Source organism: Gasterosteus aculeatus, chromosome X (assembly GCF_964276395.1).
Source record: "Gasterosteus aculeatus chromosome X, fGasAcu3.hap1.1, whole genome shotgun sequence".
Lineage (NCBI taxonomy): Eukaryota > Metazoa > Chordata > Actinopteri > Perciformes > Gasterosteidae > Gasterosteus > Gasterosteus aculeatus.
Genome location: NC_135698.1, coordinates 15,253,350 through 15,270,965, shown reverse-complemented (window position 1 = coordinate 15,270,965; position 17,616 = coordinate 15,253,350). Strand labels below are relative to the sequence as shown.

Genomic DNA, 17,616 nt, shown 5'->3' with positions numbered 1-17,616 from the left:
TGGGTTAGTCTTCCCCCCCAGGGAGACTAAGAATGTTTTCTTTATGCCCCCCCCTCCCTCCCTCCCTCCCTCCCCCGTCTCCTGGTGTGGTGTTCAGCAGCACGCACTTCGATGCCGGCCCCCTAGTTGTGGCTGAGCAGCGCGGCCTGTAATGCTTTTCACAGTATGTGGTTAAAGCCACAATATGAACGTTTTTGACAAATTACCACAATTGGAGCTGTTTTGGTTGTTTGTCTTGATGACGGATGCGTTCGTCGCGCATTAAAGGGCCGTCATGAATCGGACTAATGCCCGTCGCTTCGGGCTGGGATTAGCTGGAGTTGTCCCACTCCAGTGTTTGAGTTCAGAGTGACACAGCCGTCTCCATTTGGCTCCCAGCTAGCTTAGAGGTACCGCTGCTGAGCCTCGTTGCATGGCATTGCATGTTGTTGTTTGTAACTTGGTACAGTTTGTTAGGAAAGCAGATTTTAACTGAGGCCAGATGTTGCTTCGCACAGCGGGAGGGAAGCCTGACCGGCGCGTCTCTGACGTATCGCGGAATCCTGCAGCAGACGGACACAGTAGAACGAGAGGCAATGCGTCGTCATCTCACTTTATTAACCTAAACCCCCACCACCAAGGGCTATAGCAAAAAAGAAAAAAAGAAAAAGAAAACAAGATTGTACAAAAATCAGCCACTCAGCAAAATGAGATAAAAACAGGATGTTTCCTCGTGGATGGACACGCTTTTTAGTTCCTCGAATGTCATACATGTTGAACACTGACGAGGCTCTGTTGGTGATTACAAGTGACACATGATGGATAACAAAACAACGCACTGTGAATGCAAACAGCGATCTACGGCATGTGAAGATAATAAATAACACTGGACACGAGCACGCTGTAAATATATATGTACACAGACCATCCGGATGCATAGCAGGTCTACGCCGCTCAACTATGGCTGAGAGGTTTTATTGCACAGCGAGGCAACGGAGCGGGAACGTCCCAGCAAACGCCGTCCCCGGAGGAGCTTCGCAGCCAGCGTGATTGATTAAACATTCTGGCTGCGAGTCGGACTCACGACCACCGGGGCTTGTGTGCTGGAGATGATTTGTGCAGTGAGAAGAGTGGGGGGGGGGGGGGGGGGGGGGTGGTTGTTGGTCAGCCATGTGCCTCTCCAGGTGGAAGAAGAACGGGAGACTTTTCAATGAAGAAGAGTAAACGCGGCAGAAAGTCAAGCCAAAAAAAAGCAAAAACGTTGCGGTGCTTTTAGTTCTCGTGCGTGTGAGCTTAAGTGACATCGCCGCCGTGCAGCTGGATGAATGGGGACATCCGTTTTCTGCAAATGTGCCGTGAAAAGTCCCCCCCCCCCCCCTATATAAAGTTGAAGGAAAACACATGATGAAGCAGGACGCGGGAGATGATTGACGTCACATTAAATGGGCGGAGCGCCGGTCGGAGGGTGTGGAGTATTTATTTTAGCAACACAAGCAGGGAAAAAACAAATTACTGATTCAATGTGTCGGAAGCGAAGGGACCCCACCCTGGAGATTCAGGGGGGGAGGGTGTAATAGTCTATTGGAGGCTGGTGATGTGTCGGCGGGAAATGCCCGAATGAGATCAATAAAGATTAGAAAATGCAACGGAACACGAGCCCGGCGGTGATGCAGTGTGGAGGCTAATTTTAAGGCTCGCACTGTGCAGAAATCACTGTGTGGAACATGTCATTTCCTGTAATTGTCCCCCCGATTCAAATCGGTGTTTTTTTCTTTTTGTTTTGTTTTTTTAAATAACACAAAAGTGAGTGAGTGAAAAAAGAAAAGAACAAAATCCAGTGATAAACAAGGACTACATAAAGAAAAACAAATATAACTACTGGAGATCTAGTGGGGGGGTGGGGGGGACCCGTTCGGATGGAGCACGGCGGCCGAACGCTTTAAATAGATAATCACCGACTTGGCTTTGTGCTTATTGTTACATGGGTTTTCATGCGCGGATCAAAATGTCCCTTTGTTTACATGATTAGTGTCGAATTTACGAGGTTATGCCCTGCAGCCAATAAATCAAAACAATAAAATGTCCGAAACGTTTTTGATTTGCACATTTTCTTCTCCCCGAGCAGTAAAGAGCTCTATAAAAGTATTGATCACAGCAACGTTAATCTCCACTTAATATGCGCTCAATCTCCTCCAGTCTCCTGAGGGCAGCGGCCCTTTTCTCCTCTATGCCGTTCACCTCCTCCGTGGTCTTCCCCCGAGTCTGCTGGTCGGACCGCCCACTGTCCCCAGGCTGCGATTGGTCCGCGCCGCCGAGGCTTTCCGCCGAGGATGTCCGCACATTCTTCTCACCCCCAGGCCACTTCCCAACGGGGTCGGCGCCGCTCCCTTCCTCCCCGACCCCCGCCGCCCCCTCCTCCTCTGCCACCCTCTGCGGCGCTTCGTCCTCGGCGGCGGCTGCTGCTGCTGCTGCTCCGCCGCCGCCTGCCGCTGTGAGCGGTTCGCCTGCCGCGCTCATGGCGGCCATTTTGCTGCGCACGATGCTCAGGTGGCGACGCACGTACTCCTCGTTCGGCGCCATCGCCAGCGTCTCCTCCAGGCAGGTAGCGGCGCGCGGCAGGTCGCGCTCCTCGAAGTACACCACGCACAGGTTGTGCTTGCCCTGCACGTTGGTGGGGTCCATGCGCACGATGCGCTCAAAGCAGGCCTTGGCGCCGCCCGTGTCCTTCTTGTGGTTCATGAGGATGTCCCCCTTCAGGATCAGGCCCTTGACGTGCTCCGGGTGGTGCCGCAGCAGCTCGTCCAGCGCGGGCAGCGCGTCCGTCTCGCGCTTGGACTGCGAGTAGAGCAGCGCCAGGTTGAACAGGGCGCTGCGGAAGCCCGCCTGCAGGGCGATGGCCCGCCGCATCCAGCGCTCGGCCGCCGCGTTCTCGCTGGCGTCCATGGCCAGCATGCCCAGGTTGAAGTAGCCGTTGGCGTCGTCGGGCTGCTCCTCCACGTAGATCAAGAAGCGGCGGTTGGCCTCGGGCCAGAACTTTGGGTCGCCTGCCGCGGAGAGGAAAGACTGGATTTAGGGTCAGACTCTATTGCACCTCAAATATTGGATTTGAGGTATTTAAAGCGACCACACAGGGCGGCGGCTGCAGGAATGTGAGGAATGAAAACAATGTAATATGCGGTATGTACTTAACCCCTGTATTCATTCAAGTTACTTTCTAAAGTATTTTTTGGGGATCTTTGGACATGCCGTCAGTTTTTCACTGGCTGCATTTAATGGTCATGTGACCCTTCTGTTAAACTCTTCTGAGAGAAAGTGAGGCGTTAACAAAGGACTACACAAATAGAACCACCAGATAACTCTGGAACAGCATAAAACAATCGTATCTCTTGAGATGTTTATGTTACGTGCCCCCCCACCCACTAAGAAATATTCATCTCAGGATCAAAAAAAAAAAAAAAAAAAGAACTGCAAATCATGAGAATATTTCAGAGAATGTGACAAATCCTTTTAAGTGCTATGAAATGTGCACAACGGAGGAGACGCATACGGGCTTACATGGGGCACGTTGCGTAACTAATCTTTTTAAATCACTGAGTAAATCTCACTTTTTTTTGCTACAACCGCATTGTTAGAAACCCTTGATTGATGACAGTTGCGGTGAAAACCCTCCCGCCCGCGTTGACAAGGTATCAAAAGGTCGAGCGGTCACGGTAACCCCGAGGAGAGCGCACGGCAAAAGGAAAACACGCCGTGTCAACATGAACTATCGCTGGCTTAATGACTCCGTCCGCTGGGATTTAGTACGAGCCAACCTGCGTAAGAGTAAGCCGATTGTAATCCTTGATGTTGGTGATTGACAAAGTACTCTTCATAATTATATACACACAGTGGATTTTTCACACTCCATCAACCAGCTGCAGGAATGTGCTCGTAATAAGCATGTGCATGTACGCGGCGAGGAGACGCGAACTGCAGCCGCCAGTCCAACCTGCCGTATTATGCGTATTATTATTAATATTGTTTTGGATGTCACTCGACCTTTGACCTGACGCAAAGTTTGGCCATTGCCCGTACACCCTAAAGACTCAAAGGGCCTTTTGAAAAACCAAACCCGGGGGCCGACATCGCTCACCAGACTCCTGCATGAGAAGCGCCGAGTTGAAGAGCGCCAGCTTGTGGCGCGGGTTGAGCTCCAGGGCGCGGTTGAAGTTCCTCAGGGCCTCGGGGGGGTCCTTCATCTCGATGTTGACGATGGCCAGGTTGTACCACAGGTCGGCGTTGGTGCGGTCCAGCTCCAGCGCCCGCAGGTAGGCGTCGCGGGCTTCCGTGAGCTTGTTCATCTTCAGGAGCAGCTCCCCTCTGACGCAAATCAAATTCAAGAGCGGCAATTATCACACGCGACATAAATACTTGGCCCATTATAATTATATATAGAGTATTACCACATTTATATGACATCCATCATTTAGAAATTCACAATAAGTCTTCAAGAAAGCCAAACCACAAAAATGCCAATAAGTGCTAACTAGTCATGGTTTAAAGTCTACATAATAAATCACTATTAGTATAAAATTGCTCCTTTTTGTCTTTCCCTATCCACGAATACAGCAAAGACCAATAATTTAGACATTATTCCAAAGAAAGACTGAGATTTTTTAAACGTGTTTGAGCTGTAACTGACTTTAAGTTGTGACGAATAAGTACAAAGCCTTCCCGAGTAGGTATCAATGAACTTGTACATGCTGTTAGTACAGTGGGAGAGGCCCAATCAAACGAACAAGAAAGGGCAAGTCTGAGAGTGACAGATGAAGGATAAGGCAACAATGACTGTCCCTTTCAAAAGAATTCCAAGTAGAACTGTAAACCTGCTCATGCGCAACTTCGAGGATCACAAGTTCTGTGAAAGCCTAGTTTACAGTGATTTAGATAAACGAAGGATTGAGGTTGATAAGTCCCCCAAAGCCTTGCCTGCTGATGTAGGCCTGTTTGAAGTCCGGCCTCATGCTGATCGCTTGTCGGTAGAGCTGGTCGGCCTCCTCCAGCCTCGACTCGTTGGCCCGGATCAGATTGGCCAGGTTTATGTAAACGTTGAGATGGTTCGGGGCCACGCGCGTCGCATACTTCTTCCCGGGAATCACCTGGTGAGCGATCAGCAGAGGCCCATTTAATGGTGGTTAAATGCAAGACAATGCAACAGAGGTTACAGAACCTAAATGTAGATCAAAAATGGGCTGCTGGCTACCCACCAGCATACTGTGGGGTTTCTCACATGCAGCAAACAATACAATCATCCCTTCAAGGTAATCAATCGTGGCTGCCCCACATAGTTTGACACTGGATGTGTGTTTTGCTTGAAGGCCTTAAAAGGTCATGGGAAGGCAGAAGGATCCATGAACGGAGAGGATGAGGGGGTGTGGCCTCGTTGCTCCATGATCGATGACATACCTGTGGCATCAGCGACTTGGCAACCAGGTAGGCATCTTCTGCCTCTTTGGACCTGTTCAAGTTCTTGTAGGTTCTCCCAACATTCATGTGGGCTCCAATGTCATCTGTGGAAACGGATCGTATTCGATCGTGACTGTGTGATCTTGTTAAATGCGTTTATTCCTCACCCAGCCCGGTGTCTTTCTCCCCCCTTGCTTTGCTTTGACATAAATAAGCTAAACCGACGTTCTGTTTACATTATTAGAAACCAAACTTTGATGATGTATTTAAAAATAACTAAGTAAATCCTTCTGGAAAGCAGCAGGAAAAGTGAGGCGCTGAGAGGGGGCCAGCGGAATTGAGGGGGCGGCATTTGCATCGCAGGAAATCCTCAGCAGGTTGTTTATCTCGGGGAAACACTCTTGGATGGTGAAGCAGCAGAATGAGTCCATGTCTCAGCTGACCACCGGCTTCCCGACAACAAAGCTGAGAAGCAAAACAAACTGACCCCGTCACTGACCATTCAACTCAAATGAAGTAGTTCAGTCAAGGTCTGGAGGCTACGCGTAGTCACGAGCCACCGAGAGCGACGGATTGTCTTCTTTCGGTGGAAGGGAGGTTTTTCTCTCTTAAACGGTATCGATGACCACTCGGGGGGGAGGGGGGGGGAATTGTATGATCACCTGGTCTGCATTTCTCTTACAAAGAACTGCCATCACATTTGATTAACTAAAAATATGCTTGTGTAACAGACACAAAAGAACGTTATCAGCACACAAGACGCGATGGGACATGTCACATTGACGAGTCCCAGCAGATTCGGTGCATTTGCAATGCCAAAAATGTCACAAATTGACAAACGGGCAGCTTCTTACCGGGCTGGACACGGGTGGCCTGGAGGAAATACTGCAGCGCCTTGGCATAGTTGTTCTGGTTCTCCAGAGCATGACCGACGTTATTCCACAACTTGGCGTTGTTCTTGTTGACCTGAATTGGCGGACGGTTGAAGAAACACGACAATGAGCCTGTTTCGCTCCACCACGTTTCGCTGACGGTGTGTGGCAGGATGCAATAGGGGTCGTCCTAGCTTACCTTCAGGGCGGAGGTGAACAGAGTATATTCTGACTCCCAGTCCCAGTTTCTTTGGAAAGTCTTCACTGCGTGCGTAGTCAAAAGCACACCAATTACCAACCAGGAAATCTTCTTCAAGTGTCTGCAAAGACAAGCAATTAAGTATATCAAAGCACTTTATGGAGCCCGATGAATCCAGCACGAGCCAGCCCTGTGATCTATGAATCAAATAGATACATTTCAAAAAGCCTGCAGTTTGTTTCTTTGTTTCTTTTTGCACGACACACAGGTGGTATTCGTTCGGTTCCGGCATCGGTGTCGTTTGGGACAAACGCTCACCCTTTATGAGAGACGATCCTGAATCCGTGTGCGACGAGGACACAAAAGCCCATGCTGGGCACATAGAGGACCCTCTCCGCCACCACGAAGCCCACCGGGAAGAAGAGGTTGGACGCAGGGATGAAGGGCAGGACCATCAGAGACAGGGCCTGCACGAGAGAAACCAGACCAGCTGTCTTGTTTCAATGCCGTGCTAAACATGCAGACGGTTTTCATTATTCTACCGCGGCTCAAACAATGAGCCAATTAAGGGGACGCTTGATAGACATAATTCATTGGAAACTATGAGAGATTTGTGTACTCTGCTCCTCGGATCTCAAATGAGACTTTATTATGTTTTTGGGGACTTTTATGATTTTAGACATAATGACACATTTTTCTCATAACGCCTGGTGTTTCCTTGGGCTGTGGAAAACCACAAGCATTTTAAACATGTGTAGACTAGGGGATCAGTTCATTACATGAAACAATAATGAAAATAATCTCTAAACGAGTAGGTAGGTTGATGTGTTATAATACGGTTATGCAACCTGATTTGAAATGCTGCTAGCGAACCACAATCAACACTGCAGAGGTCATAATTATGTGTATTCTTTAGCTGATTTGTGTTACACCCTGTAGCAAGAGAGCCATGGGATGCTGACTCATTTCTGTGCGCCACAAGGTACACAATGTCCTCGCTAAAGTAGAAGCCTTTTTATTTTTTAAATGACTTCATGTCAGGCGGATCCTGCTTTTGTTTATTTATTTATTTTTAAACACCATATGTATCTGTTACTAATGATGCTTTCGAGCGTGCAATCTGGATTTTGTCTGTCAGCAATTTAGTGATGTCATGTGCCGTCGCATGATCTATAAAAAGCACACTGTGAAGATCAAAGTTGAGCCCCAACAAAGGACACTAAAGCGCAGACTTGAGTACGACGTTTAAGAGCCAATTTTAGGGATCGACTAAAAAGCTCTCAGCCCGAAAAAATTCCACAAAAAAAGAGTTATGTTTCTGTGAAATGGCGAATGTGGACATGAGGAACATCTGTAAGTGTAGCTTACATCAGGGGAAACTAGAGGGGAAGGGGAAACTATACCATCTATCCAATCCCATGAATGGGAAGTTAGTTTAATCCACAGTGAGGAGTTGCCATGCCCTATTTTGAGGGCTTTTACAAAGTCGTGTATTGTGGGTCTTTTTTTTTCCCTGCACATGACGTGGTGTGCTTCTCATCGTCTTACGGAGCCCGCCCGGCGGCCTGGAGCGACGATCGCTCACCATGATGACGGTCCGGGCCGAGCTGTGTCGGTAGCGCAAGCTGTGGTAAGCCAGCAGGCCCAGGGAGGCGTAGAACACCAGGGTGGCCAGGTTACGCAGGTCCAGCAGGGACTCCACCAGAGGAATGGTGCCCATAGTCCAGTCGCAGCAGAGCTCAGAGGGGTTCAGCAGCAGCCACGCATTTACGGGAAGCAGGTAGTTGAACGTCAGCTGTCTGGTGGGCGTGTGACTGACAGCTGCAGGGTTATCAAATCTACAAGGAGGACGGAGAAGAAAGGTTTATCTGGGCAGAACAGCAGGGAGGATAAAAACACGTTTTATGTGGTTCACTGGCATTATGTTTATGACGGGGGGGAAAAGCAGAGATGGCTGAAGGAAGGAACGATCATTTATCGCACTGTAAATCAAATCTGTATCTTTATACCCATCTTAACAAGACCACGTCTAATAAATCCCTCGAGTGCACTTGAGAATTTTAAATTTAAATTAGAATTTTGATAAAAGGAAAAGTTTCCAGAATATCTTAAATGTGCATTTCTAAAAGAATACCAAACAAACACTTAATAAGGACAACAATAGCTCTATTTCAGTATATATAATGTGTCATTTAAGCCATTGTGGATCATTTTTTTTTACTTCATTATTTCTAACTTTTTTACTACACTAGCGGTCAAAGGTTTGGACAAACTTGTGTCCTAACTTTAGACTGGTGCCGTTTGTCAATGTGCACTTTGCTGCTCCAATCCTGAATATTTCCCAGCTGTGGGACGAATGAGGACAATCTCTCGCTCTCATTTCGTAATGTTATTGTCAGCGCAGCAACGACTGCGTGACTTTTCTGGCCGTTTTTATTTTACTCCACCAGCGTGTGATCCGATCGGCCAGCTCTGCTGTCCTTTGATCCCACCGCTAAAGTAAAAGAAGCTTTAATGATGGATATAGAAATATGTAACCCATCTGGTGAAGACACTGGAAGCCTTTGATGTCGGAAAGAAGGCACTCTAAAATTCAGCCGGTCCATCCTGCAGTCACCATGACCGCGTTTTGTCAAAACAAGTGCCAGGAGACGTCCCCGGACCGTGAACATCAGAATCAGATTGTCCCCTGTCCCCTCCGGCACGTGTTGGTATCTCAGCCTCTCTGGTAAAGCAGGTGGTCTAAACCAGTCTACCACAAATAATCTCAACTGGGACGGCGGTAATCTAGATCGCCGTATTGTTATGACTCAGGACACAGAAATTCTCCCAGACAATCCGGAGACATCTTTGGGATGACGGCTGGAGGATTAGCCGACCTCGGCCAATACTCTGGAATTTTATCTTTGCGATCAAATGCCATCAGGTTGAGTCTAAGTGGAGTCCTTTACAGACCGTTCCAAAATAGTCTAGACTTAATCCAATGACTCAAATGACATTTGCTCACATCAGTCACTAAGAGCAAGACGCATTTTGATCCGCAACGGGACAATTCTGTTGCAGCACAGGACAGAAATAAATAATAGGAGGCACATGAACTAAAATAATAAGAAAATGAAAGGAGCATTTGGAGGACATGGTAGATTGAAGGCAGCAACTAGTGGATGGAAACACCGTAATGTGATATGATTAAATAATGGTGCTCTGTGTGCTTAATTCAGCATATTAACATAACAGAGTATTGCGTGGTGCGCTAAAAAGTCTCACTGGGGAACCTCGCTGCTTTTCCTCCATGGAAATAGTGTGAAAGCGCCTGCAGCCGATCTCTGAACCCGACTGCAGAACGCGTCTCCGCCACGAGAAAGAACTACAGGCCTGTAAATAACATCCATCGGCAGCAGGATGTCAGAGGCCAAGGGAAGAATGTCTACTTTAATCAAATGAGACATTATGTAAACTATTACATCATCTGAAAATAAATAACCAAGTGGTTGCAGTATAATGTGTTTATGTAATCTGAAAGCCATTTACATTCAGATCACGACTCTACTGCCCTTTATTATCCACTGATGTCTTTTCCTTTTGTGCAGATGCAACACAGCAGCTGCAGAGCAACACTTTTTTTCGTAACTGGTCATACATGAAGATTTATGTAAAACAATAAAAACAAATTGGAATATCATAATAACAATCCCACCTCCCTCTGAGCAGCATTGAGTGTCAAAGTTATGCTTTAGGTTTATCTCATAAGTTAAATGAACAACGGGGAAAAGTAGATTTTAAAAACGGTGGTCGGACTGAAATGCAAATGCAGGCGCTTTGCTGCCGCTGGCGAGACGACGGCGGTTTACCTGGTGAAGACGGGCAGCTGTGACTGGATGACCTGCACCCGGACGATGACGAGCAGCAGGGTGCTGATGACCAGGACGATGAGCTTCAGCAGAGTTTGCAGGACAGCATACGGGAAGCCGCCTTTCCCCTGCAAGAAGCGCCGCAGCGTGTCCAGCAGCATGGGCAGGGTGAACTGAGGGAACAGCAGCAGGGGAAGAAACACACGGGGAGGGAAGGGTCAACTCCACATGTGGCGTACGGCGTTCACACAAGCTTCAGAGTCAAGTTCCATTTCAAAATGCCGCTCCGTTGGTTTTTTTTGTTGTTAATTATTTGCAAATTTATGAGCTGGTGAATGTCATATTTGACACATTGTTCTACTTTCTCCCCAGAATAAACAGTTTGCGCTAAAAAGCTCCTGTCAAAATGACTTGTGCATCACTGCTCTCACTGAAGGCCTCATTGATACACGGCGAGTCCTGCGAGCGTTCCGATTCCTGCGTGTAGTCGGAGTATTTAGACCAGTCAGGTTTCCAGCAGGGTTGGGTTGAATGTCTGTGTGGCGCATGTTAATTATTAAGTTTAGGATCATTTATTACTTATTTTTTATGTTAGTAAATAAGTTATTCTCATTTTAACCCCCCCCCCGTTTAATTCATGCCATTTTAACAGTTTAACTGCACAAAATGCATTCCTCTAACCATGATTGTTCGGTTTCCATAACAGGGGCGGGACTTATTTGCGATAGCGATTAATAAGGGGACAGAAAACGCCCTGAAAATGCGTTGGGTTTGTTAATACCTAACCGGCATTAAAACGTTCCTTGTGATCACAAACTCTAAATCGGTGCCGAAGGCTTTGATGTTCCAGGTGTGGCCGGGTCGGAGGCGGAGCCTTACCCCTTGTGCGACGAACACTTCGTGGACACAACAGATGCCGATGACGGTGATTCCCTGCTCCTTACAAAGCGTCGCTGCCGCCACCAGGACGACCGTCAGTGCGATGGGGGACCAAACTGAGGGTGGGTGAAGTTAAACATCACATTCATTACTTCCTATTTCCCTTGTCCCCCGGTGAGATTTATCCACCGTGGCCAACTGAGGGGGACATCTTGTTGAAAAACTTTCACATATTGACATTGTAACCTCATGAGAACTTGACTGTCTGGATCAAGAGCTTCAAGTCTCAGTTTAAGGAATGACGAGTTCTGCCTTTCAGCTCTTGCTAAGATTTGGCCTCCGAAGTGGAGCACGGCTCAAAGGGCTGCCAGCAACCTGCACAAACAGGCCACGCCAAGGAACGAACGACATCCGGACCCATTTCACACATGTCATGTTATCAAAGATTTAGACAATAATCTATCTGCAGATACGCAACAGGAAATGGCATCAACACAAAACCAACATCTTATTGTTTAACTTAGATTATTCAATAACCAAATCAAAAGGATCCTGAGCAATGTTGGTACGGCTTTCGAATCCAGCACAGGTTGTGCTGTAGTTAAAACTCACAGGACTTACTCCAACAGCTTTCCGTCATGTTTTTTTGTTGGTTCGTTAGCTTAAATCGTAAAAAAGGACTAACGTAGAACCAAAGCAATATAATGTGAACCCATCTAATGGTTGGAAGGCCTTCATTATAGATGGTTACCACATGTTGCACGAGTAAAACAAACTTAAAAGGCACAGAGGTTTCTCTTGGGGCGCAATTACAGAAGACTAATTCAAACAGGTGTTTTTAATGACACCCCCTTACTGTTTTACAGCTTCCAGTGCATGGACACCATCCGACAAATTACCAAACACCTATAAAACGCCACCCGAGTGGCAAACAATGGGTTGCGTAATGCGGTAGAAACGGTTATGGGTAACATGGTTACCCGCCCATCCTGCAAAGTGCCCCCCCACCCCCCATGAGCCTACATATTCACACAAACATGTGACTGTCGACTATCACGGCTCATCAATGAATTGATGGTCTTAACGTAGGAGGTGGGGGGGGGGCGCTGGTGTAGAGACTCACCGATGGAGCGGTCGGCACCTGTTGACTTGGTGTAAGACAGGAAAGCGGCCAAGAGGAAGATTGAGGAGAGAAGTTCCGCTCTGCCAACGACACCTGTGACCTGAGGACAGGGACAGGAGTCACTTCCGCTGCCCAGCACACAGATTCCTTCATTTAAAGATATATTATTGAAAAGTCTCCATAGTGAGAGAGAGAGAGAGAGACGTTCAGTGTGGTGCTTTTCTTTCTTTTATAGATCTACTGGAGCTTTTACTGCTCACACGTTTTCTTGTAAACAAGAGGTATTGTGGCTTTTTGTCATCCTCCTTAGCGGGCGGTTTCATCTCAGGCTAACGTCTTCCACGTGTTTATCGTAAAGGCGCTCACGCATTTAGGGAAATTGCTTCAGAAACCCCACATTTCATCAACATCAGTACCCATTATATTATTTTTTTGCCACAAGCACTCAGGTGTCACGACGGGAGTATTTCTCTCCAGGGTTCAACCACAACGGAAAAATTCTCCAATACACCTCTAGAAAAGAAAAACAGGACAACTTTGTGCTCTAATCTCTTTTAGATCCAGTTGTGAAAACAGGTCCGGTCATGTAAATCCTCTCAGCGGAGGACAAGCATATCTCCTTAAAGGCGCCTCTCCGACATTAACGCCTTTCATTTGTGTAAATGATGACTGCCCTCGTGTGGAAGGGATAACATTCTCAATTCCACCGCGACCAAAGGCGTGGGTTCCTGGAGAGAGACGCCTAGCCAGTGAGATAGGCGACATCTATTCACATCTGGATTCAAACTGGGCTTACACGGACCTACTCGACAAATACAAACTAATCCCCTGGTGGCCCATTTATCTAAAACCAACAGCCGGAGGACGTCACTGTGAGTGGTGTGGCCTGCAGATGAAACACTGCGCAAATAGCCAACTCCACTTAGTTTATCGCGTTGGCTCCTTTGATAAGGTGGCCGGTATCTCAATAACCTGATCTCAAGAAGAGGGTGAGAGGAAAATACATTCAGATAGAACAAGGAAATCCAAAGAAGGACAACCACAGATTTGGTTTGTTCATTTTCCGCTTGTGTGTCTCTTTCCCAGAACTGCCATCTTACAGCGCTGACATTCTGTGGGGCTCACGAAACCAGTTGTATTGGGAGATACTCGGAAATCCTTTAGGGGGAAAAAGAAAAAGAAAGCTGGAGTCTCCATTCAAAAAGACAGAGCGTAAAAAAGCAACCAAGAGAGACATTGGGGCACACAGGGACTCTTTGTACACGCTTATCATGAAGGGACCTTCAGTGCTCGCAGCACAACTCAAAAACAAATGATCCGTTCAGAGGGAGATTCCAGACGACGATTACATGAAGGCCATTCGCTGGAACAACTCTAAAGGCTCATTTGTGAGGCAAATTGTTTCCATTCAAGACGTCTGAGAGACTCGGCGTAGATTAGAGAACACCGGGAGGAAGACTGGCGCAGCCGTGCGCGCTGTGTAACAGAAGCGCTCCGGCCCGACAAGCAGAATGTTGTCTTTGTTTTTCCTCCTCCGGTCAGAGGCTGTCTGGTCATCACTTCTGCCGTGCTGAATAGGATGAATTACAGGCCCTAATTGGGGAAAAGAGGGCTTCTCGGGCGGGCCCTTGAGAAGAGAACGAGCTCCGGTTCAAATGACAAACAAACGCGATGGTCCCGATAACAGTCTGCGTTAACAGAAGGCCTTTAAATGACAGTTGCAGTAACTGGAGTTAAAAAGCCCACGTAAACACAGCGGCTGTGACTAGATGGCTAATAAATGTTCAGAAGCGGATGCAGCGTCACAGGCATGTTGGAGCAACGCTGAGGGGGGGGGGGGGGGGTTATTGAGTTGACAGCAGCAGACGAGTGATTTCCTAAACACTCCCCGTGTATTCAGCACCGTGTTTGCCTTCCCTGTCCCCTGGGAGCTGCGCGGAGTTCTGACCTGCTCTGTTGGCTCGCTCTTGCGCTGCGACTTATCTTTGGTCGGTTTGTGCTTAACGAAGGAATCTGCGTTGTTGTTTCACAGTCTTAGGCCGGGCCTGTGAATAAAGGATCGTTTTTCAACGTCGCCTGGCTTAAAACACACCAAGAATGTTTTGTTAAGCCGTATGCGCAGGTCGAAGGGTTAAGTCAACGGAGTAATGGTGCACAGGTTTGCTGCATCCGATGTACTTGGAACTCGTGCCACTGGGACACGTGGGAAAGGAGCTTCGATTCAGAAACTCACTTCTGATTCTGGATGAGAAGGGCTTCGGTATTTCCTGCCTAGAACTGTAGGAATCAGATGCGCTTTCCTAGTAAACAGCGTGTGTGATGACCCCACGCTGAACTGGAGGTAATCGAGGAGTCACACCAATAGACTGCGATCATTTAAAACCAGAACTAATAACCAATGCCTTTACACACCACTAAGGAAGTGATTATACATGAGCAAAGAAACCACTCTACATATTCACACAAAAAAAGCACAGCAATTGTCACTGTTGTTTGTGATTTTATGTATTTACACAGCTGTCGAAGACATTGTCTTTCATGTTTTTGTGTTGTGGAAAGTCCTCCACAAATAGATGTTATTTTGTATAAAGAGTTTATAATAAAAAAAAGTGGAACAAAACAACAGTGGAATGAAAATAGAAGAAATCACCAGTCATTGCTCAAACAAATTGAAGCAAACAATGGCTAACTGAAATATATAGAGGCTAAATCCAAGCATGGCTCAACTGAACTCAGTCAGTTTTGCTTTTCTCTGCTGGAAAGTGAAATTGTGGAGACCTCTGGTAGAGGTTTTAATCATTCAACTCATAGTCAATGCATACTCACAGCTTCAGTGTGGATGGGGTGCACAGCAAACAGCAACGCCGCCACCAAGCCGGAAGTCTTGTCCAGGAACAACCGGCACACTCGCAGGAAAAGCACACACACCACGGCGTGCAACACCACGTTGAGCAGATGGTAGGAAGCTGCGGTCAGCTCACTGAAGAGGTAGTTCAGTCGGAAGGTGAGAACGGTCAGCGGTCGATAAGACTTGTGGCTCCTCTCCTGTAGTCAAACAAAGATATCAGTTGACGGATTGAGAGACATCAAAGGCTTTCGAGCTAATCATATGACTGTGATGTGATCATAATGATTTCTCTCACGCTAACAACGGCAGATCGTTTAAAATCATGTTAAGTTGAACCAAAGTAACCTAAATAAAACTGCTTACTGACCACCCCTTAAACTAGGCCAAACCGTAAGCAAATACCGATAAACCGAAGGTGCATGGTGGGCCGTGAATTACCTCCGCCATGGGTGTTCCCCAGAAGTCATTGAGGAACAGGTTGCGCAGAGGGGTTGCGGGCCGTAGGTCCTTGTTGTCGAGAATTGCGGAGACGTCATCAAAGACAAAGCCGCACGACACACTGTTCCAGTAACATCCAACCACCAGTCCAGTCAAAAGTAAAATCTCCTTCCATGACACGACAGCCATGGCTGACCAAAGCCGTCATTGATCACTGTGCAGGAAAGAGGTATGACAAACATTCAAATGAGCAGACACCAATCAGGATTTCCTGATTGGACTCAATCACTATTCAATCATAATACCAATGCAGCTTTTCAAAGGACCTCACACACCAATATGTTACAGCGAGTAATCCACATTTAGTTTTTACTGTTCTTTTGTAGCTTCCTTGTCATATTACTCAATGACAGTTACGGTGGCTTAAATCTGTGGTGGTCCTCACTTCCAACACCCATTTTTTCTGGCACCCGGTTAAGTAGATTGCCATGTTTTTATTCTAGTCTGGAATTCTGGACTATCATCTGGCAGACTAATTACACGACAAGTGAAACTACCTGTGAGGATTTTAGCACACAGGCTGAAAAAACATAGCAGCCGGTAGTTAACTTCACAGTACCAGCTGGCTGCAAAAGCATTGGAGGGTGGATAGTAACAGCTTAGCAAGTGAATGAACTTATATCCTAATGAAATAGCTATTTAAGGGCAGGCATTGGACATTCGGACGAAATACACATTGCTATCACTCGACCGCGACAACATAAAAGCACAAAAAGCCCCAAATACCATTGATAATCTTGCAATCAAACCACTGGCTTTCAGCATAATATTAGCTAGCGGTACAGCGACTAGCTAATGCTAACTTGCTTTGACAAAAGTCTTTGCGCCGGATAAGGTGGGCGCAGATGTCTTGAAGGTATTTACTGAATTTCCTACCTACCGCGTTTATAAAATGGCAAACGGCGACTGCGGGATGGCATTAGAATCTTTGAATGGTGAACAATTAGTTACAAACCTACGAAGGGATCGATTCAGATAGCGGCATTCCACTTGCGAAAACGTTAGCCCGGAAGTGTCATTACTATCACTTCCGGGGCAGAGGTAACCGCGCAAATGAGACGTTAGCCGGAACAGACTCGGGTCTATGCGTCCAAAGGAAAGTTCTTAAAGTGCAACTTAGCGATACCTTTTTGTAACGCTGTGTCCTTTGTGTGTTTACAGTTTGGTTAAGACGCTTGCGAGGGTTCACGCTCCTCGTTTTACTTTAAGTTATATGCCTGTGGACTAGCTGGACTAGCTAGCTGACCGAGTCACTGCTGGTGTTGTCACGGTAACCTAGCAGACACGGCGTCACGTCACGGGAGTCCAACGATGGCTTCTTACCGCCGTCTCAACTCCTTTGAAATGTTAGTCTGTGTGTTCGACCTGGGACATTGCAATGTAACGTTATCTTACTGAGCGATGTAAACCTCGCCTACATTTGGTTAAAGCAATTACCACAAACCACAAGCGTCTCGCGAACTTATTCACGAACACGAGCGGAGTTATTGATCTCTGAATGTCGTTAGCTTAACCTGATGTCCTCTGAGCGTTATCATAAATGCAGCTAACGTGAGCTGCCGCTAGTTAAGGTTAGCTTACCTTTAGAAGCAATGTGGTGTACAAGCAAGTATAGAAAGATGAGGCTTATTTTGAGAAGCGAGGCCGTAACTCATCAACTTCAATGAGCTAGCTGACTCCTCCTCTGAGTTCAGGCGACATTTCTGCTCAATTCCTGCGTTAATATTTATAAGCGCGCCCCGGCCAAGATGCCTGCTACTCTGGAGTGGGATCAAGTGACGCGGATTAGCCCGGCGAGCCTCCTCGATTTTGACAAAACCCAGTTGGAAGAGGTCATCGACATGTTTGTTTTGGTAAATGTCACCGCCCGTACAAATGAATAGTTCTAGCATTAATTGCATTTCTGTTTAGGTGACAAATCA

At 47.1% G+C, this 17,616-nt stretch overlaps 2 protein-coding genes across 15 annotated transcripts in view; one reads left to right on the top strand and one right to left on the bottom strand.

Annotated features, from left to right (window-relative positions):
- Positions 1–578: 578 nt before the first annotated feature.
- Positions 579–17,476, bottom strand: tmtc3 (transmembrane O-mannosyltransferase targeting cadherins 3). 5 transcript variants are annotated; one of them, XM_040162212.2, is made up of 14 exons: positions 17,276–17,476; positions 15,635–15,848; positions 15,175–15,393; positions 12,349–12,448; positions 11,226–11,341; positions 10,347–10,519; positions 8,081–8,333; positions 6,814–6,962; positions 6,496–6,616; positions 6,279–6,390; positions 5,425–5,528; positions 4,948–5,117; positions 4,112–4,338; positions 579–3,023 (listed from the first exon to the last, which is right to left on the bottom strand). In XM_040162212.2, the coding sequence occupies exons 2-14, from the start codon at positions 15,821–15,823 to the stop codon at positions 2,140–2,142; spliced, it is 2,817 nt and encodes a 938-aa protein (XP_040018146.2). In that variant the 5' UTR covers positions 15,824–15,848; positions 17,276–17,476; the 3' UTR covers positions 579–2,139. The 5 variants fall into 5 exon arrangements, with proteins under 5 accessions (XP_040018146.2, XP_040018143.2, XP_040018144.2 ...); XM_040162209.2 differs by lacking the exon at positions 17,276–17,476 and adding an exon at positions 16,650–16,726; XM_040162210.2 differs by lacking the exon at positions 17,276–17,476 and adding an exon at positions 16,575–16,708.
- cep290 (centrosomal protein 290) overlaps positions 16,727–17,616 on the top strand; it is a 32,869-nt gene continuing 31,979 nt past the window's right edge. For 7 of the 10 annotated variants that reach the window (XR_005710039.2, XM_040162200.2, XM_040162202.2 and 4 more), the window contains exon 1: positions 17,413–17,547. Coding sequence is in view for 9 of the 10 variants with exons in the window: in XM_040162200.2 (XP_040018134.2) it covers positions 17,443–17,547 (105 nt within the window). In the remaining variant the exon portion in view is untranslated. Of the gene's footprint in view, positions 17,548–17,616 lie in introns of all 10 variants that reach the window. The other 3 variants (XM_078082389.1, XM_078082391.1, XM_040162199.2) reach the window with 1 other exon arrangement.